The sequence below is a fragment of the Magnolia sinica genome, chromosome 3, assembly GCF_029962835.1.
Source record: "Magnolia sinica isolate HGM2019 chromosome 3, MsV1, whole genome shotgun sequence".
Classification (NCBI taxonomy): domain Eukaryota; kingdom Viridiplantae; phylum Streptophyta; class Magnoliopsida; order Magnoliales; family Magnoliaceae; genus Magnolia; species Magnolia sinica.
The window spans coordinates 112,175,244-112,197,193 of record NC_080575.1 but is presented as its reverse complement, the minus strand read 5'-3'; the positions used below and the strand labels follow the sequence as shown (position 1 = coordinate 112,197,193).

General features: G+C 40.7%; 1 protein-coding gene across 11 annotated transcripts; it reads right to left on the bottom strand.

The window, feature by feature from the left end:
• Positions 1-1,121: 1,121 nt before the first annotated feature.
• LOC131240747 (uncharacterized) lies at positions 1,122-12,191 on the bottom strand. Of its 11 annotated transcripts, XM_058239193.1 has the most exons (6): positions 11,795-11,933; positions 6,187-6,230; positions 5,884-6,050; positions 5,573-5,718; positions 4,569-5,378; positions 1,122-3,429 (listed from the first exon to the last, which is right to left on the bottom strand). In XM_058239193.1, the coding sequence occupies exons 4-6, from the start codon at positions 5,588-5,590 to the stop codon at positions 1,975-1,977; spliced, it is 2,283 nt and encodes a 760-aa protein (XP_058095176.1). In that variant the 5' UTR covers positions 5,591-5,718; positions 5,884-6,050; positions 6,187-6,230; positions 11,795-11,933; the 3' UTR covers positions 1,122-1,974. The 11 variants fall into 11 exon arrangements, 9 of the variants coding, with proteins under 9 accessions (XP_058095176.1, XP_058095174.1, XP_058095175.1 ...); XR_009168859.1 differs by lacking the exons at positions 5,573-5,718; positions 6,187-6,230 and having other exon boundaries at positions 1,122-1,808; positions 1,923-3,429; positions 11,795-12,191; XR_009168860.1 differs by lacking the exons at positions 5,573-5,718; positions 6,187-6,230 and having other exon boundaries at positions 1,122-1,507; positions 1,923-3,429; positions 11,795-12,191.
• Between the last annotated feature and the right edge of the window lie 9,759 nt (positions 12,192-21,950).

Sequence of the window (21,950 nt, the reverse complement as noted above, 5' to 3'; positions counted from 1 at the left end):
CATTGAATTGGAAACACCACTGTTTTGGGTTTAACAATGCATTTGATAGCGACCAATTGGATGATGGTAAGCATTGCTCGATCAGTGTGATTTTTTGAATGGTTCTCATAACTGTTCATCCGTGCTACATGTGAGAATGATGGTCACCAATATCTGGAACACGGCAGTGAGATCTGCAAAGTGCAGAAGGGCAGGAGTTAACTTTCCTAACGCTTGCATTTCATACGTGGAAAGGTAGGGACTCGTGTTAAAGATCCAATCCGATCCTAGAGTAGATTGCTCATCAGGCTGGTCACTCTGCATCAGATTTGGTAGCCGGGCTGGTCAGTCCGCACCAATGGTTGGGCCAACCCGATGAGTCAACTCGTGACTCGAGTGAGTCAACCCGATCTGATTATTAGCAGGGTGACTGCGTCAAGATGAACCCAGATTGTACCGCATTGGATCTGACTTGCCTGACTCCGGGCTAACTTGGCAAGTCAGACCCGCTAGAAGGTGACTTGGTATCAAGACCTGTTAGAGGGTGAGTCGGTGTCAAGTCTTGCCAAAAAAATAAATAAAATAAATAAAATAAAATCAATGGTCCAGCAGGAGTGGCCCACCAAATGAACTAATGGGTATGCATTAGCCAGGGTCCCTACTCATGGCTCACTCAGGCTCAGTGGTAGATTTTGTGGGTTTCAACATCGAGGTCATCGGTTCAAGAAGATTACAATCATCTTTCCACAGAACTGGGTGTTTCCTCGTATTGTATTGTGTTTTATACTTAAAAGGGAGATGTAGGCTTTCTTCTAACAACTTTATTAACATTTGGCAGGCCTTCTTAGTGTATTAAGTCAGTGGATCTAGCCCACGGCATGCCCAAATCCTTGGCTGACAGGTTCGGCTGCCATCAGACTCGGGTCACTGAATTCATAGGGTTCAACGCCTAAAACTCGCTTCATAGTGGCTCCGATCCATGCCCCGTTTCATGGGGAAGCTTTAAGTAGCTCTATCTCATTATATTCAATACATATCTGAATTACATTCATTTAAAATCCATGTCGCTGCATAACAGGGCGTCATTCAATTGAAGATAGTATCATTGACATAAGACGTCATTTCTAGTCTCTGTTTATAGATGGAAAGTTAAAAAATCATTATATTATAATTGAGAAATTGCAATACAAAAAGAAAAGAGTGAGGTACGACGTCCAATTCATAGACCCACATCAATTCCAGTTACTCCAAGGCTTTATTACTTGCATGTTGCACAAAAAACAGATATTTTGAATGCCAGTGAAAATAGATTCAACGAAAGACAGTTTTTACTGCTTTCCATGCACCCTTAATAAAAAAACAAAACAAAATAAAAAACACTACAAGTACCTTTCCTTGGAACCGCCATTAAAAATAAGGACGTTAGATCATGGCTGCACCCGGGCATGCTTCAACCTGGCCCAGACAGACCCAGCTCTGACATTAGTTGCTAGGCAATTGCAAGTGCGCACATCTTTCCCAGCTTACTCTGAAAGGATATAAGACGTGAGAAATTATCACCTGCATCTGACTGGCGTGTAAGGCATCTTCCCCATGCAAAAGGAGGGGGCACCATGAAATTCACTTCTCTCAGAAGTAATACTGATCCACTCATCGCACAGACCATGCCTAAACATTCATTCAGACCATCAGCCCTCCATTTATTTAAACCGTGTTGGCCACCTGACGAGCAGGCCGCCCTGATATTTGGGGTCAACTATCTACATGATTTGGATGTCCTGCATTCTGAGAAGCAAATCACGGATCCCCTTGCAAGCTCGTGATACCTTCTGTATGGTGAGAAGTGGAAAGAACTTTATTATTATCTGTTCTCTCTTGCAAGTTTCAAAACTTCATTGAATGGAGAAAGGGAAGATTTTGAACACGAGGAGTTTGATATTCACCTCATGGGGTAGGATTGCAGCCATGCTAACAGTACAACAAGAACAACCCATACTACATGGTTGCCAACAACATGGCCCGGATTTTTGCTCTCAGATCATCAGGAACCTCTGTGGCATCGGATGATGGTGGCCGATCATTGTCCACCATTGGCACTGATTTGTCCTGAAGATCATTTGCACAATCCAACGACCTGTCTCTCTCACCATTATCTTCAACTCCACTGGTATCCAAATGGTTCTCCAGCTTTTCAACGATCTCACCCTCCTCAATCTCACGCTCTGTTTCTGCATGACGTCTCCTTCTGCTGCGCTTGGAAGACCTGCTTCCGTGCAGATGCTCATCTTCAGAAGAACTATGGTGGTGCTCTTGTCGATGGTGAGAATGACTTTTTCTATACTTGCGATCGTTGTCTCTGCTATGGTGTGAAGAATGGTGGTCGGACCGATGCTTCTTTCTGGAGTGCTTATGATCTTTCTCTGAGTCTTCTTCATGCCTTCTAGATCTTGACCTGTGCTTCTTCCTTATCCTCCGCTCTGCATCATGATCATCTTCAGAATCATTCCTCGTTTCCATCGTATCCTGGCCACCGACCTCTACAGGTGCTGAGCTACCTTCTCTTTCTCTGGCAATAAGATCAGGAAATTCAGCACCAGAGACATTCAAAGCAGCAGCAGCAGCAGCAGCAGCCTGTGAGGAACAGGGACGTGTTGCCCCTGCCTTACAACCAGAGGACTCCTGTGAATCCAAAAGGGCAGAATCTGATTGCTTGATGGATAAATGAGGTAAGAGTTCACGTGAATGGTGGGTGCCACCCTTTATCATAGCTGCAAACATCTTGGCCCGCTTCAATCTCTCCACCTTCTGCTTCTGCTCTCTTGTCAAGCAGGCTTCAGAGGAATCAGCTTCGCTGGCAGCTGCAAGGGCTGCTGTTTTTGCAATAGCCTTGGCAACTGACACATTACTGGTTCCGCCACCTTCTTTGTCTAATGGTCTAACAGCTTCGGACAATCCAACAGGCATAGAGAAACCTGGCTCCCCATTAGAAACAGGCTTTGAGATGGAACTGGGCACATGACCTGACAGGGGGAGACTGCCAATGCTTGAGGTACGCGCACCCTCACCAATACTGATGCCTGTACCAGAATCATCAAATGATGTCTTTGGGTATGTATCTGATTTGGGATGCCTATGACCTCTTGTTGCAGCCAGAACAATAGCAGCAGTTGCATCCTCACTCATTCCACATTGTCGTTGGATGGGTTTGGAAGATAGGTCTTGTGCATCCTTCTTTGGCCCGCCAATAATCATTTTAAACTTCTCTTTTCTCTCGGAAACATGTGACCCGTTCGATTGGTTTGCCGTGTTTGCCACATTTCCAGCAGATCCTTTGGATGGTGCAATGTCTTTGCTTTTAGACCTACCCATCTCTCGAATTTTTTCCTTACTAGATGCATGGCTCCGTGAATCATGTTTCTGAGAAGCAAGACTCTTCCCTGGCAGCTTTGACTGAAAAAGGAGAGCAAAATGGGAAGCATTTAGCAAGAGAGCAAGACTGTTGCATTCATAAATGGAATATTCCCTCATACAGATTCATAGCTGAATTTTCAGAAATCAGATCATTGTGAATCACAAAATTGCAGAACCAAGCACATTCAAAACAGGACTTTGTGATTTCAACTTTATACTATATAAAAGTACCATGTGATAATGAGGAGAAATATTGAAATGATCTATATATATATAAAGGATCAATAATTCATTCATAGTTTCCATTACAAAAAATAAAATCACTCATACTTTCAAGTATTTTCAGCTAAAGCATGTATTTTTTAAGATATCACTTTTATTTAACCTCCTTTTCTTAATTTCATCTAGAAATATCAACATTGGCATTGCCCAGAAGTTTAACCATTTACACAATTCCTTTGCTCCGTACTATTTTGCTTAAAGTTTCCAAGTCTTTGCCACTTTATCTAATTTGTAGATGTGCCAGCACTCAAGTTCTCCATACTATTTCAGTTTGATTTGACAAGTACACGAATCCCCTTCATTATGAAAACAAAGATTTGCGGCCTGAAACATGTGCTTATGACTGCATAGGTGACTTTCCTGAACGTGAAGCAAGCAAAATCCATAGAAACTGAACCATGCCTATATGTAGTTTTATTGTTCTATTTGAGTGACACTAGTATCTCAGTTTCAGTGAAAAAGATTTGCGATCTCTTAAATATACACGATGACCCCCGGTGACAATTGTTCGGTGTATCTGGCAGATATGGAAAGATCATACTCCTATGATTTTAATTTTATCAATCGTATGAACGAATAGTGACCTTAATCTTATCTTACTGTATTGCTGATCTCATCAGTGCCTAACAATACTTAAAAGGTAAATTGCATATAAAAGTCTAAAACATTAACCTGCAATACAGGTTCCCACAGACCACGTGAATTTCAAGGTAAAACAAACTCAAGAGGAATTATGTGTGTATCATTGTCATAGATCCCAAGTTCAAGAAATGTTGCCAGTAGTCAAACCAACATAAAAATAAATAAATGAATAAACAAGTAAAACAAAGTAGTTGGTATTTTTGTAAAAGTTAGAATTACAAGGTATTTAGGGTCAACCTTAGGAAATAACGCACCTCTTGAGCTTTTTGGAGAACTTTGAGATAATATGGATGATATTGGTTCGATGGCAATAGGAATTTGAATTTCCCATTTGTACTATTTTGTTCAATGAGGACTGCTTCAAACTCTCTCCCATTTCTCAGAATAAATTCAGCTATTTTGTCTACAGCTTGTCTTATGGATGATGGAGGCTCCAAAATGAAAGGTTCTTCAACCTCAGACATGCTCAACATAGGAGTGGTCTGTGGCTTATCCACAGAAAACTGAATTGAACCAAAGGTTTCAGTTTCTCTTTTCTTGCTATGAGTACCAACAGAGACTGCAGTAACACAAGGACTCCTTTTGGGTGATGAGGCTTTTTTATTGGAAGCAACAGACAGGTGCTTGATAGCTGCCTCATCTTCCACAGCCAAATAGGTAGAAGATTCTGCTTGATTTGATCCATGCGAGAAGGGAATATTGACAGTACCAACAGAATTACCAGGGTCCGTTTCTTTAGATTCTGACACAACTTGAAGTGCACCATCCTCATCCTCACCAGATCCATATACAGATCCGAGCAGTGACAACGCCCCACCTGCCTGATTCTGTCCACTCTTAACCTTCTCTTCATCTGGAGGTTTAAGATCGGTTTCCGCTTTCAAAAGTTCCTGGTGTTCAACAAGGAATCTAAAGTATGCATGAAGATGGTGGTCAGGCATCAGAAACCCAAATGTTGGGTTGTCTCCCTGTTTCACCCTCAAGACAATTTCCGACTGTCCTCCATGTTCACTGACAAATGTAGCAGTTCTTGCAATGATCTGGTGCACCTTCTCTGTAGGAGGCTGCAAAAACAACCAAGAAAAAAGCATTGCTGTCAACAATGGCAGCATTTGAGATAATCATAGTATTCAATTCTTGCAGTTCCTACTAAATCATTTCAAAAGACATGCATTGGTTCTCAGGATATTCTGATACAAGTAAAAAGAATGAGAAGCATGAAGTTTACGAAGAATAGTTCATCCCAATTGCACTAAACTGATCGTCCGGATGACATCTCTTCATAGAGTGATCCAATTCTATCATTCTAATCCCACCTGCACTGTCCTTTTTGGTCATGAAACAAGGAAACTAGGTCCCACAAATGGCAACCTTAGGTCAGAACTTCATTGCTGCTCCAAGCATCTGAAACTTAGACATAGTAAGCCTTAGAATAACACACTTGTCTTGGAATATTATCATATGGCCAGCTTGAAGAGGCATTAGTAGCAATCTACAAACAACATAACCTACGTTATATGCAAAACAAATATATCCAGTGAAAAAACATATATTTACGGGTGTACTCACCAGGTTGTTTACTAGGCTTTCAGGCACAGGGAACGGTGGATGGAAACCAGGAAATTCCAACCCAGGATCAGAATTCTTCATTCCACCAGAAGCACAGGTGCTTCCATATGAAAATGCAACAGCTTGATAAGTGCCGCCAACTGCAAAATCTGATGCTTTGTTTGTTTCTGCACAATGGCAAATAGAAAATCTTAAATCAAATTTACATTTTAACATGTCACTTCAAAATGCGTGTGCTAGGTTATAAACAAGCAATTCACTGCAGACAAATGAAGTACAGAGAATAGGTAAAAAGCTTCTTACTCGTCGCTGTGCGAGATGCAAATGAAGTAAATTAGGCATCCTCCCTGCAAGCTCGGAAATGCATTGTATTATCCAATATCATCGTGATACATATTAGCAAGTAATTTCTTATGGTCAGCATCATCAGACCAAAGAGGTAAAGTACTTCCCGAAATTGACATCTACACACGGCAACATCCTTCCACGGAAAACTAAGCAGACCAGGGAGAAGAAAAGAATCGCCGTCCTCTAATGTACCCAAACTATCAGAAACCATCCTCCAAGGACCAAAGTCATTAAGGATTAAAGTACCCCATGACTGTTAGAATATTGATAAAGATAAAAAGAATCAAAAGAAGATAAATATCGACATTTGAAAAAGGCAAATCATATGATATACTGAGAACTTTCTAGTTATACTTTATGGGCCCGTTTAGTGTGCATTATAGTGCAGTTAGCACAAACATAGGACCATCTGCATATGTAATTTTGTTTTGGTGCCTTGATACACTATTCTCTTAGCGTAGTTAGCAAAATAGCACTACGTCATGCCTATTTTCTCCGGTGTTAATAGCTGCACCATGCTGACTGCTGGATTCAAAGAAAAAGGCCAATCCAGCTATTTTGATAAGTCCATTTAGCATGCCTCGCATAGCCATGTGAAGGGAGGTAATGTACATGAGATCCACACTGTTTATCAGGTGTGCAGAATCATTGCAGCCCAATAAACCAGGCTCATCCAAAACTCAAGTGGACTGGACCATAAAGAAGAGTTGGGGTGGTCATGCCTACCATTACTTGTGCCAGGCCCACTGTGGCATGCATTTGCCATCTAATTCGTTCATTTGATGTGTACTACTAAGATCGAAGGACACTCAAAAAATCAAGATATTCCAAAATTAAGGTGGGCCCACCATGTGAATTTAGATAGGCAAGATTGCACACTGTTCCCTTTGATTTGGTCCTTATGGGTTTTGGGATCAGTACAAAACATGGGGTGGCTCATCTGATGTATGCTGTGGGCCTTCTATACACAAATTATTACCCCCCAAATCAGCAGTACTGGAGTAGGCACCTCTATACACCTACCACATTCCGCCTATGCAAGTCACTGTAGATTTCGATTTTTATTTGAAAGGGAATACAATGGTTGGAGTAGGATGGTTGATGCACATGCACTTAAAAACTGTACGTGTCATGATTATAAGACAATCAGGACATCAAGACCATACAGAATGGCGGAGCATGACCAAAAAATTGCACTCATCCTCCCACACATGCAGACACGTGAGAAAGTATCCAGTATTAAAAAGCTTTGCACCATCCACACATGCTTATATGGATAGGTAGTTGCACTGCCAAACACCATATATTCGTTGTCATCATAACTGTAATTGTTTTCCGAAGAGTCATAACTTTAATCATCATAATATAACTATATCCAAACACCACTATCCACACATCTGGATGACGCATGCAAAGTGGACCCAATAGGAAGTTTCTCCATCAATTCGTCCATATGATGCTCGTACCAATAAGCCACTTCTCTTCATCCCATTTTCATAGAAATCATCTTAAGCAGTACAGGAAGGGGAAATTCTATTTTATTATTTTAATGACAAAATTGGTTCCAGATTTATAAGAACGCATCCAGTTATATCAATTCTTAACCAAACACATTGAAACAACCTCCCTTGCATTATTTCCAAGTAAATTACATCAGGCATCCTCAGCGACTCTCATTAGTTTTTTCTGGTCTCTTTGTCAAATTTCCCCACTACCCAGACTCCCAGAGGGAGAAGGTGATCCTAAAGTCAATGTGCAAATACCAGATGGGCATTGCCAAGGTAGAAGTGGATGGAATTATCCTCGTTAGTGAAGCCATCACCCAAAAATCTAATGATTCAAAAGTAGCCTGGCTCTTTAGAGTAACCTAAAACAGAGGACCTGAGGATTTTCACAAGATAAATAGATTTCAACAAGAGATAGCATAAGAAACTTGAGACCTGAAGATCTGCCAGCTTCCTTGGTATGAAACCTATCTCTTGCCTTATTGTGTCAAGACTCAAGAACTCGATGCTCTGAGCATTGTTAGGATCAAAGCAGTCATCGGTAGCATGATGCTTAGTTAATATTCAACCACTATAACAAGGCATTACCAGATAAAGAGAGAGGTGTTTGAAACCATTAAGGGTACAGGATTCAAGGGATCTTTCTGTGGAGTTCATACGCTTTTCAAGTGCAATTTTTTACTTAGGTATCACCTAGTACCATATGGGCCACCTATTAAACTGATTGACTGAAAGTCCTTTAGAGAATTTTAGCCAAAATTTTAACGGAAGTCTTGGCCACACAGCTTTGGAACATTATAGGAAGCATCATTTCAGCGAATCAAAGTGCCTTTGTCCCGGGTCGTTAGATCTTGGATTGCGCATTAATTGCTCATGAACGTCTTCATTCTAGGCACAACGGGGGAGAAAAAGGTATCACATGCAAGCTAGATATTGAAAAAGCATGCGACCGTATCAATTGGAGCTTCCTCAATTATATGATGTTGAAATTGTGGGTGGAGGTGTTGGATTCGGGAATATGTTAGCCCGGCCCATTTCTCGTTCTTATTATTGGCTCCACCAAAGGTTTCTTTAGAAGCTCCCCGGGCCTTCGGCAAGGAGACCCTTTATCTCCTTTTCTCTTCTTCCTGATAATGGAGGTGTTAAGCAATATGCTCGGGAGGGGCCGAGAAGGAGGTTTTACTCGAGACTTCTTGATTGAAGGTATGTCATCTCCCATTTCGCACCTCCACTTCGTGGATGATACGCTCCTCTTTTGCGATGCTTCATAGGGCATGGAGGAGAACATTTGCACCATTTTTAAGTGTTTCGAAGTTGTATTGAGCCTTAAAATCAATCTTTCCAAAAGTAAGATGTTCGGAGTGTGGATGGAGCCTCAAGAAGTGGAGAGGTTGGCTGAGATATTCAGTTGCATAGCCAGATTGCTTCTGGCTACCACTGTGGGGTGTCCACTTTGTGTGGGTAAACCCGACAAAGAACTTGTGGTATAAAGTGGTGGAAAGAGTTCAGAGGATGCTAGCTAGATGGAGAAGTAGATATCTCTCCCTTGGCGATTGGATCACTTTGATTAAAGTGGCCTTGTCCAATCTTCCTATGTACTCTGTGTTGCTTTTCAAATGTTCGGCGTCGGTGATTTCAAGACTTGAGAAGCATAGACATTATTTTATTTTATTTTATTTTATTTTATTTTTTTTTTTTGGGGGGGGGGGGGAGTTAGCAAACCATATGGGGCAGGGGGGGCCAGTATCAAGACCCTTAGATCCATGAACATTTGTTGCTCGAAAGATGTCTTTGGCGGCTTGGGGAGGAAGATGAAGCCCTTTAGAAAGAGGTTCTCACCAGCAAATATGGCCTCTCGAGGAAGGATTGGTGGACTAGAGGCTCATTGCTCTATAGGGCCTACGCCTTGTGGAAATATGTTTCGTCAATCAAAGACTCTTTCTTTCAAGGAGTTGGGTTCCCTCTAGGCAATGGTGAAAAAATCAGCATTTGAGAGGATGAATGAGTAGGTTCTTATGTATTAAAGTATGAATTTCTCTCCACTTTCAATTTGGCACTGGATCCCTTTGTTTATGTGGCAATTTGTTTCTCTCGCATTGGTGGGATGGTTGTTTGGGAACCCCATTGCAGACATTGTCTATGTGACGAGGAAGTGGATGATTACGTTGCCTTCTTGGAGCGTATTCACTTTCTTGTCCCTAACAAAGACGTAATAGACAAAAGGGTGTGGAAAGTTGATTTTTCGGGCCGGTTCTCGGTTAAATCATTTTTCTCCTTTTTGGGCAGATACGTGCATCCTATTGAGTGTTGTACTAAGTCTGCTTGGTCATACCCTGTTCCTCCAAGCTGCATTCAGGTGGCTACTGGGAAGAAGGAGAGTCCTCACTATAGAAAACTTGAGAAAAATGGCTATGGTTATCCTGAATGTCTATTGCATCTGTATGCGAGATGGAGAGTCTATGGATCATTTATTTTTTCCTTGCTCCTTCCTGAATCTGATATGGGCGGATATCTTGGGTCGGTTTCAAATCTGGTGGACCATGCTGAATTCAGTGGATTCTTGCTTGCTAGCGTGGAACGGTATCAATCTTCCAAATATCAAGAGATCTCTTTGGAGAATGTCTTTACTCACCATTTGGTGGGAGGTTTGGGAAGAAAGGTATGCTAGGTGCTTTGACAACTCCAAAAAGTCGACGGATAGCATCTCCCTAAGATTCAGATTGTTGATTTTTGAATGGACGGTGTCCTCCCCCAATATCAAGGGATGTAATCTGGATTTCTTAGTTGTTTAGTTCGGTAGCTGTCCTTGCCTCTCTTTTTGTTTTTGCTGGTTTTTTTTTTTTTTGGTTTTGCCATTAATAAATTTCATTACCTTTAAAAAAAAGCACCATATGGGAAATCTCATTCTATGTGAAAGACCAACTTCTTTGTGGAAAGGCATGCAAAACCTCCGCTCTTTATAATATGCTAGTAGAATTCTAGTCAATGATTCTCCGAAGGTAAAGACTCTCAACAAGATTCAATATGATTTTCAAGTAGAATGGTGTTGACTATTTTTATTTTTATTTTTTTTTTAAGGAATCAAGTTGTGTGAATACTGAATACATAAGAAAATGACCAGTGTTGAGAATTTTAAGTTTGGCCTCCTACTCAAATGTGTTAGTAAATCAAGTATGCAATGCATTTCCATAAATACATTGATAAAGAAAGGATATGAACCGTAATTGTCCACCAATGCTCATCTAAAAAGTGTGAAAGCACTTTGTGACTAGCATCAACGCTCTAAAATGGTATGTAAGCAGCGCTGAAGCACTTAATGGTTAGCATGAGATAAATGTGCGGAAGACCAATATCTAGCAAGATATTACAGCGGCACGTTTGTACATCTACCAGACAACGACAGCCAAGACAATCCTAGTCAATGGTTATATGAATCGATAATTGAAAATTTATGCAATTCCACCCATTTTTCCTACTAAGTATACATTTGGATGTTACTGTTTCCCAAGATAGATAGCATACATACACTAGATGGAAATCACAAGTGCAGAAGAAATGAAAAACTATTGAAGGAAAACGAAGAAGCTTGCATATTGCAGGTCCCATTTTCAACCTTGCCCAAAACAACAAGAGTATTGCATCTCCCATGCAACCGCTGTCAACCCCAATTTGGAGGGTATGCCCAAACGCACCCTGGTAGGGATGATTCTATTGCAGTTTTCGATGAACGGTGATAACTATCTAATCCAACATCTTCTAAGCATCTAGGGAAATTAAAAGAATCAAAAGTAGAAATAATATCCCAATCGCAAGTACAAGCATTCATTAAAAAGGTTATTGTGATTTTTTTCTAGTTATTCTTCCGAATTAAAGCCAGAGTTCAGTCGTTTTAATAAATTTTAATTATCCAATTCCCTCAAATCCCAAAGAGTTCGTTTAAACAATGAAATTACTGAAATTTGAAGCCCTAAGATGGAGAATTTCACAGAAATACCATGTAAACCATTTGTAGCTGGCTGCGAAAAAGATAAGAGAGAAGAGAAGGGGCAGAAACGAACCTTCAGAAGCATTATCTTCGTGGCAGTCGTCGGGAGGAAGATCTAGGTATCGCTCGCGATCGAGATCGGAGAGGGAGACGCCGTCATCGGGATCGGAGAGAGGAGGGGTGCGGCGTTTCGTGAAGGTGGGGAGGCTGTGGAGGAGATGACGGACGTCATAACGGTCAATGAGGAGGGAATTCCAATGGATCAGGGCTTCTTGGGAGTTAACGAAGGCGGCCATGGCGTCGTCGTCGAAGAGGAGGGCGTGCCGCCCCACCACCTCCATTTCCATTCTCCAAACCCTAACCTAACCCTACCCTCGATAGATTTTCAGGAAGAAGATATGTAGACGCAGCAACGGTGTAGAGAACGGTTCCGCTTCTCTTCTCTCAGGTTATAACGGGGAGGAATGGAGAGTCGATTTCACGCGAGGTGATATAAAAAAGGGTGAATCGCGGGCGCGCGTGCTGTCGTGGAAACATGTGGAAGTGATCCTGGCCATCTGTTAGGGAGGGCCTACCCTGAAAATGCCATGGGCCATTGATCAGGAGGGCCACATTCGTATGGGGAAAGGAGAGCTGGTAAAAACGCCATTGTTGATCTTTGTTTGGTGTCCATTTGTGTCGTCGAACATGATGAGCGGACCTGGCTGGATTTTGAGAAAAAAAAAAACTGTGATATTCTGCTGAGAGTGATGGATGGTCCATTGCACCGGAAGCGGATTGGCCAGTGACCCTGCCACTAGCCAATGGCTGCTGATTGGTGCTACATGGGCCCATCATGATGTATGTGTTTCATCCACGCCATCCATCTTTTTTCTTCTTTTTTTTTTTTTTCCGTATCATTTTATGACGTCAGCCCAAAAACGAGAGAGTTCCAATTTTCAAATATACCACATCACAGGAAACAGTTTTGATCAAGCTGGTATTTGTTTTCTTCCTTTGTCAAGATTAGGTTTTTAAGGGTGGACGTTTAATCATTATTATTTTCCTGTGATGTGTTCCATCTTTGATTTAAACTTGTTTGAAGCAAGTCCTGAAATGATCTGAAAAAAGTGGATGGGCGTGGATAAAACGCATGTGTCACCCATAGAGCATGTACCACTGGACCCCAGCATCACTGTAGTTACTTTGAATCGTTCACCTAGCATATAAATAATTTAAATAAAATAGTCCAAATGGTGGTTCCAAATTTTAGATTAGATCATGAAAATAAATTATGCTGTTTTTTAATTAGAAAATTTACCTAATCTAGTTACTTAATATAGAATTCACGTAACTATCTTTTTTTCTAATAAGCTACCTTGCTAATCTAAGCTTTGACAGTCTGTCGTGCAAGCAAAAGCATTTTGGCACCTAGACCACCAAATGTCACCACCACCAGGCGCAATGCTGAAACGAGAGGTGTACACAAGTTGAACCGTGCTGTGCTCAGCCCAACTCCGCTCGGTCCTTGTGTTTGACTGGCCAGCTCGGCTCGATTCAGTCAGCAACTCGGGCTAGTTCGAGCCGAGTTCAAGTCAAGATCAAGCCACGTTCGCCTGTGCAACATTTTCACAAACACATGAACTACACCTTCAAATTCTCACAGTATGCCAAACTGCAACAGCAATTTTACAGGTATTTCATCAAACACCTTGTAGGCAATATCAAAATCAAGAAAAAAAAGAAAAAAGGGTATTTGTTTCATGTACATACCTTTCTTGCCACCCGCTGACACTTCGTTGAGTCATTTCATCAAACACTTGGTGAGCAACATCGATATCAAAGCAACCGAGTCACCGAACTGGTTCGATCCGACTCGAGTCGGGCTCGGGCAAGCTCGAACTTAGCTTGAAATTTTTTCAAGCTCAAAAAATCAGCTCAACTCAGCTTGAACTCAGTTTCGAATCGAGTTGAATTGAGTTATTTCAGGTCGAGTTGAGCGAGCTAACCAAGCTAACTCAGTTCATGTACAGCCCTAGCTGAAACTCTGCTCTAAGCTGTATAATTGGAAATGGTGTATTAGGCAACACTCACCCTCCAAACCTTTTCTCTTAGTGTGGCCAAATTATGAATGACCTTTTTTTTTTTTTACACCCTAGGCCTAAAGTTATGTATGCATTTAATATTTAAATTGGATTTTATATAATTATCATGGTGGGATCCATAAAATTTAAGGGTGGGTGTCTCTCATTCCAACTATTTCCTTTTGTGTGGCTCACTTGGATTAGCCTAGTTTTTTTTTTTTTGCCTTGGACCTAATGTATGATTACACATCTAATAGTTGGAGTAAATTTTGCATACACATCATGAGCCTTTACATATGTATCATAATGGGCTCCCAAAATAATCAAGGGTGGCCTCCCTCTCCTAACTTCTTTGGCTGATATATTAAAGATTTTGGTGGAATACCCACCTTTGATTTTTAATTTTTTTTAGGGCCACCATGATGTGTATGTAAGATCACTCCAATCATTAGATGTGTAATCCCACGTTAAGCCCAAGGCCAACAATTCGGGCTAGCATACGTTTCACAAGGGCATCAAATAAAACAATTGGAAGAGAAATGTGCACGCATGTTTTTTTTAGGCCCACTAAGATGATTATATGAAATTCACTTTAACCATTAGATGTCACACCAAAATTTAAGCTTGGACAAAAAAATTAGACTCATCTGTGATTTTTATGGGCCACACCAATTAAAACAGTTTGGAGGGTGAGTATTGCCTTGTACACTATTTTCAATCATGTAGTTCACTTGAATCATAGATGGAGCTGAGTTTTTGGTCCTCGGCTTAACATGGGGTGACTCACCTAACAGTTTGGGTGGATTTCACATAAACATCATGGTGTGGCTCGCTGCCCCTTTACCCAAACCACTTTAATAAATTTAAGGAAAAGTACTCTAATGATAATTATTTACTTCAATTGGAAATCATTTTGAAAAAGGTATTGGAAAAATTAAGTATGTAGTTATTTGTCAAAAAAAATAAAATAAAATTATCATTTATCCATAGGATGGGTGGGCATTCATTGATACGAAATACTGAAAAACATCTTAGACCCGTTTGTTAAATCTGAAGTCTAAAGACTGAATTTGAAATCTGAAATTTGAAGTCAAAAAACTTGTTTGATAATTATGGCTAAAGTTTGAAAATTAAGTATTGAATTTGAAATAAACTCTTTGTTAACAAACATCTAAAATGTCTGAAATATGTTAATTTGACACATTTGCCACTATCTCCCGTTTCGAAATATTTTACATTATAAAATTTTTTATTTTTTATTAAATAAAAATAAAATTATTATATTTAATTCAAATAAACTAAAATACTTAATAGAAAGCTAAAATATCACTATTCATAAGGCCCTCAATTCTTCTTAGCAGGAAGATTGTCACTATGCGTCACGTAGGCTTGAGCACCAGTAGCAACAAAACCTTCAAATAAGGCCCACATAATTGGTGAGACGGAACTGGTGAGACAATGGTGCTCACCTCGGGTGCATCCGAACACATGTGGATTGGGTAGGACGCGGATTTCACAAGAAAAGCTTTTGCAGGAAGCTCCTCCGCTGCGAACCTATGTGGGGCCCAACATGATGTTTTTGATAAATCCACTACATCCATCCGCTTTGTGAGTTCACTTTAGAAGAAGAGACCAAAAATGAGCCGGATCCAATACTTAACTGGGATGAAAATGTGAGATTTGAACTGCCACGGGTGAAATATTCATGGGGCCATGGAAGTTTTGACTCAAGCTAGTATATTTATTTCCAGTTCATCCCATTATCAATGGTATGGATGGCATGTAAGCATCACTGTCCTTTGCTGCAGCCCACATGACTCTTGGATTCTGCTTATTTTTTGGCTTTTATCCTAAAATGAGCTCAAAAACCGGATGTACATAGTGGATTTATCAAAAACATCGTGGTGAACCCCACAATGGCTCCCAACATAGTAACTTAACTGTGAAAGCCTGAAATCCGCGTACAACAGGGTACCATGGATGTGGATTTCCTCTTCATAAGAAGTTCTGTGCAAGGATGTTAGGTGGGGTTCACTAGAACATGTATGTAAGAAATCCATTCCGTCCATCCATCCATTCTATCCATCCACTTTTCGAGCTCAATTTAGGACGTTCAACCACAAATAAGGTAGATACAAAACTCAAATGGGTCACACGTGGGGAAATTAGGAAAAGAAGTTCATACAGTTAAAACCTTCTTAGGCTCCACCTTGATGTTTATATGCTATCCAAATCATTTATAAGGTCATTCCCAATTGGATGAAGTGAAAACACCTAAAATATGGCTTGATACAAAACTTTAATGGCCATAAAAATGCTTCTGAATACCCATTGTTTCCTCTTGTATGACACAATTAAGTATTTGATAAACTTTAATTTTAGTCACACGTACTTAAATGACCTTGCAAAACGGATGGACCGGGTGAATTTCTCAAAAACATCTTGGTGGACCCCTCCCAACTTCATTGGGCTCGATTTTCCTGCAAAAGGCTTCATAAGGAAATCCCCGTCTGGGCACTACTTGGACATTAGCTACTGACGGGTTGAGTAGCGAGATTCACTATTGAAGTGACGTCACAAGTTTTCTGGGCCCACTATAATGTATGTGCTTTATCTACACTGTTCATCAATTTGGAAATATAATTTTAGGGCATGAGTTAAAGAATGAGGCAGATCCAAATAAGTATTTGACCCCACCACAAAAAACAGTGGGGAGATTGATGCTTACGTTTGAAACCTTCCTAAGGCTCACCATGATTTTTATTTTGAAATCCAACCTGTTCACAAGTTAACACAGACATGAAAAAAGGGAAAAAATAAATAACAGCTTGATCAAAAACTTTCGTGGCCTATTTAAGTTTTTAATGGTGGGCATCACTCTCTCCACTGTTTTCTATGGTGAGGTCCATTGGAGCTTTGAATTTGACTCATTCTTTGGATCTTCACCTAAAATTATTTTTTCAAATGGATGGATGGCGTGGATACAAAACATACATCATGATATCATGATGGGGCCAACCGAATTTGGTGACTTCATTCCATTGGTGAGTCTCGGTACTCAAACCTGTCAGTATCCACTCCACGAATGCGGAAACGGATTGGCTACTCCCCGGCCACCAGCCAATGGCTGGTGGTCGGTGTTACATGGGCCCCACCATGATGTGTGTTTCATCCGTGCCATCCATCTATGTTTCTAGATCATTTTATGGTATGAGACTAAAAATGAGGTATATCCCAATCTCAAGTGGACCACATTACAGGAAAACAGTGTTGAATGAACGTTGACCATTAAAAACTTTTTGGGGGCCATAAAAGTTTTGGATCAACAGATTGGATGTCAAATAAACAGTACATTAGGCCTTAGGAGAATTTTAATGGTGGATATCCAATCACTATTGTTTTCCTATGGTGTGGTCCACCTAAGATTTATATTCCTCTCATTTTTGGAATCAAGCCCTAAAATGATCTTTAAAAATAGATGAAACATGCACATACATCATGGTGGGCTCAAAGAAGTGCTCCATGTTAAAAGTTGGGATGTTTATAACACAAGGGAGAAAATCTCTGCCACAAAGGACAATTTTGGATTAAAAAAAATAAAATCACATGGCGCATTCTTCGTTCCCCATTAACCTAGACTCTCATCACAATAAAATTTCAACATAAGACTCCCATTATAGAAAAATTTTAACATAAAATGGTGGAACGCTTTCCTTTTACTGTATTAACAAACACCACTAAACATGGAACATTTTCCAAATTTCGCTTTAAGTACAAAAATTTAGCGTTAACAAACAGGCTCCTAGAGTTTCAACTGGTTGGGTTCTAAGTATATTACCCTTGCTTGAGATGACCTGATTTAGGTCTCACAAGCCCGACCCTTTTTAAGTCTGGGTTTGTCTTGATCTTGAAGATTGCAGTAGGGGTTGAAATGGGTCCGGTCAACCCCATGGGTCATTGGACCTAACCTAACAACTAATGGGGCTATGCTCAAAATCCGGACTCATAGAGCAATGTTGGGTTCAAAAGTTTGACTTAAATTGCTTAACAGGTTTGGTCAACCTGAATTGATAAACAGGTTGGGTCTAGCTTATCTTGAAATCAACCGGATCGATACCCAATATTCAAATTACTCTCTTTTAGGTCATATTCAAATAGAACCAGTCGACCTTCGACTAGACCCAAACTGCACTCAACATAAGATAAAGTATTCAATTATATCTGTTGGGTGGAAAATTAGTTAAGTCGGATAGGTCGACATACAGAATGGACTAACTCTACTAAATAGCACAGGTCTTTAAAATTCGAGCCCCAAGGGGCTTCCACGTCTAGAAACAGGCCGACCTTCAGGGAGGTCCATGCAATTGTAAGGACACTCGAAGAGAACACAATGGTAAGATCACTTAAATGGCCAATTAGCAACCTAGCCCATAGGTCGATCATAGGTTGACTATATGTCGGCCATAGATCAGAACTACCCTCACAAGGCAGTTGCCCATTGAACGACATTCGACATAATCTTTATGATTTATCCTTGGATTAACAGCCTGAGAATGTCTCCAACAACCCGAAAATCTCTCTCAAGATCTTCGGAGGATCAGATCAGATTCGAGAGTCTCAGATAACAATGATCTTGGGAAGATCCCTGATGAATTCCAAGCAGATTTATCCCCTATATATTGGGAAAGACTCTTCAAGGTATCATCTTTCTCCTATTATAAATAGAGGTATCTTCAACCAATGTAAGATACGCACATTCATATCCTAATACTTGACTGGTGACTCTTTTCCAAAAGAGATCCTACCCTACTAAAGACCCAATGTTCTGACTTAGGCATCGGGGGGTCCCTTGTACAAACCAGGGTCTCCTTTGTCTCTTGTTCTTTTCTATGCAGGTTTAGACAGGTTAATCAGGGAGGGTCTACCGAAAAACTGCATCAACAATACTAGTTGTTATTTTCTTTTGGGCTAGACTATTAGTAATTGTTCGTTGTTTTCCAAAAAATGCTCACCAATCCAATATTTGTAATAATCTAGATTGATGAATAATATACTAAAAATCACACTAATTGAATTGTCCTAACTATTTGATTTTATCCATTGAATTTGGCTGACGGCCCTTATTTCTTTTTTTCTTTTTTTTTTAACCATGAAATTCGATGGACACTACCAATTGGAAAACTCAATTGTAATTCCAACGCCCAACTCACCAACCCAAATCCAGCCTAGTTCTGCACAACTCATAACTCGATTTTTCAAGTGGTTTAAAAATTTGTATTAGTTTTTGATACGTGTAAAAGTTGTGAGTGTCTTCATATCAAGTGTCATGCTATGTCAAGTATCAAAACTCTCCCTCTACTCACAAGTCGTGTTAAAGCCCAAGAGAGGGAAGGAAGATTTGAACGGACTCCTACACTCGCAGTAGGATATAGATCTAGGGCAATCATCAGTAGAAAAAAATTTGCCCTGGTAGTTTTAGGAAGTAGTGGGATTTGATTGGGCTACATGCCAATGGGGTTCTTGTGAAGCACGTTGGATACAGGTTATGTCCTTCCCTCACCCATCTCTAGCCCCAAATGGGCAGATATGTAGGATGCTCGCAGTGAAGTACTTGTTTATCCATGCTCTCTATCCCTTTTCTTGTATCATTTTAAAGCATGATACAAAAAATCAGACGGATCTAAACCTAGCTGCTCTTGCAACATGCATTTAATGTTGAAATATCTTGACCCGTCATAGGCTGGAACAGTTTTAGGCATACTTTAAAGGCCTCTAAAGAATAAGGTTGGAAGAAAGCTTATCCCACCATTAACCCAACCATCGACGTAATTCAACTGCTTTTCTTTCTAACAGTGACATGTGGTACAATCAAATCCTATCATGTTCCCACACCAGTTAAGTGGTGTTGGGTGTCACCAATCATTAGCTGGGTTAGACCAAGAACATGTGACTACTTCGTCGAAAAAAAGTATGTCGATGCAAAGTAACCATAGCATACTGAGCAAACTCTATTAAACTCACTATAATGTATATATCTTATCTACACTGTTCATCTGTTTCAACAATTCATTTTTCATTTTAGGGCACTTGCACAAAATTTTAGCATATCCAAAACTCAAGTGGACTGCATCACTTTACGGTTGAAACCTTCCTAAGGCCCACAGTGATGTTTGTTTGTCATCCAACCTGTTCATAAGGTCCCATGTCTGGAAAACTTGTGTGCCCTTGAGAAGTTTTTAATGGTAAGCATTTAATTACTACTATATATTGTGGCGTGGTTCACTCTAGCTTTAGTTACGCTCAATGGTAAGCATTTAATTCCAATTGGAGAAATGAATGGATGGTGTGGACATAGCATATTAAAAGTACACTTAATATGCAACTGTGTCGCACTTAAAAATGATAGATCAGGTATGGTCATGGGTGCTACTGTGTACTTACCTCGCCAGTCCCTAGTAGGAGGTAAAGCTAGGCATCAAGTCGAGTTAGACCGATCGAGTTAGGGCTAACCCGACTCGATTTGGTTTTGAAATAGGCCTGACCCAAACTCGACTTGACTCGGTACCGAGTCCGGCATGCTTGAACTAATCCGAATCCGGGTCTAGCTTGTACTAATCTGAACCGAATTCCGACCCGGTCAAAAGTACTGAGTCGGTTCGAGTTGGCACCAATTCAGATCGAAAGATGAGGGAGGGAGAGAGTGTAGAGAGAGAGAGAGAGAGAGAGAGAGAGAGAGAGAGAGAGGAGGAGGAGGGTGGTGATGGGTGGCTGACGACTTGGAAGAGGAGGGTGGGAGGGAGTAGAGAGGAGAGAGAGAGGAGGAGGAGGGTGGTGATGATGGTGGATGGTTGTCAGGCTTGAAAGAGGAGGAGGATGAGGGAGGAAGATAAAGTTTAGGATCGGGTCAGGTATAAGGTTAGATATACTTAAAATTTATGGTTTTTTTATTATATATATACCCAAATCCGAGTCAAATCAGTTTCGTATTGAGTTTTGGGTCAAGTTACTTGGTAACTCAAAATCGACTTACTCTAAATTTAGATTTGGCGAAGCCTACTCGGTTGGAACCAACTCACCCATTCGATTCAAATCGAATCAGGTCCGAACGAGTCGGACGAGTCAAGTTAGTCAAGTCGAGTCATCCCGTGCCCGCTCTAGTAAGAGGAAACGGATTAGGTGAGACCCCCGATCCATCGAGAGTGGAACCCCTGACTGTGGAGCTTGCAGTGATGTATGTGCCTTAATTAAATCCACGCCGTCCAACCATTTTGAAAGCTTATTTTAGGACATGATCCCAAAAATGAAGCAAATCCCCTACTCGAGTATACCTAGTATCTTGATATCAGTGGTGTCCCATCTACATCCTCACCGTATCCTCGATCAGTTTTTAATGGTGGGGCCATGACTGAAGTTAATGATCCGAACCGGTGGGCCCCGCCTGGCGTGGAAATACTTGGGGGACCGTCCCCTCTTCATCTCCGCTGTAAGTGTGTGCCGTGCAAGTAAAATGTTCTTGATTGTTTGGTCCAGTGGGCCAAGAGCAAAAGCGACAAAGTCGGCGCAATTGTCCGAACCATTGCTCATTTCTGGCCCCACAGAGATGGGCCACGGATTGATCTTCAAACTGAGTAGCCAACCGTTTCTTCTTTTCGGATCGTATTTGCTTCTCCTCTCTTCGCTGCCCTCATTCAATCCCTTCTTTCCACGCACAAAAGCAAAAGTCGAAAAGCAAAAAAGCAAAAGCTAAAGCTAAAGTGAAATTCTTATGTGCCTTGTCTCTGCGTAATGGTGGAGTGGATTAGGTGCGGCCCCAGCCTCAACTACACAGTGCGTCCCTGACCTTGGGGCCCACCTTGATGTATTTATTGTATATCGACGCGGTCCATCCATTTTTAAAGATTATTTTTTTATGCAAGATACAAAAAATGAATTAGATACAAGTCTCAGATGGACCACAACATAGTAAAAAAGTGGTGATTGAACATTAAAACTTCTTGTGGATAATAAAAGATTTGGATCAAGCTGATATTTGTTTTTTTCCATTCATCCATATCTATGTGACCTTATCTACAGGTTGGATGGAAAATAAACATTATAATGGGCATCAAGATGAGCCTTAGTAAGTTTTTAATGGTAAAGGTTCAATCACCACTGTTTCCTATGGTA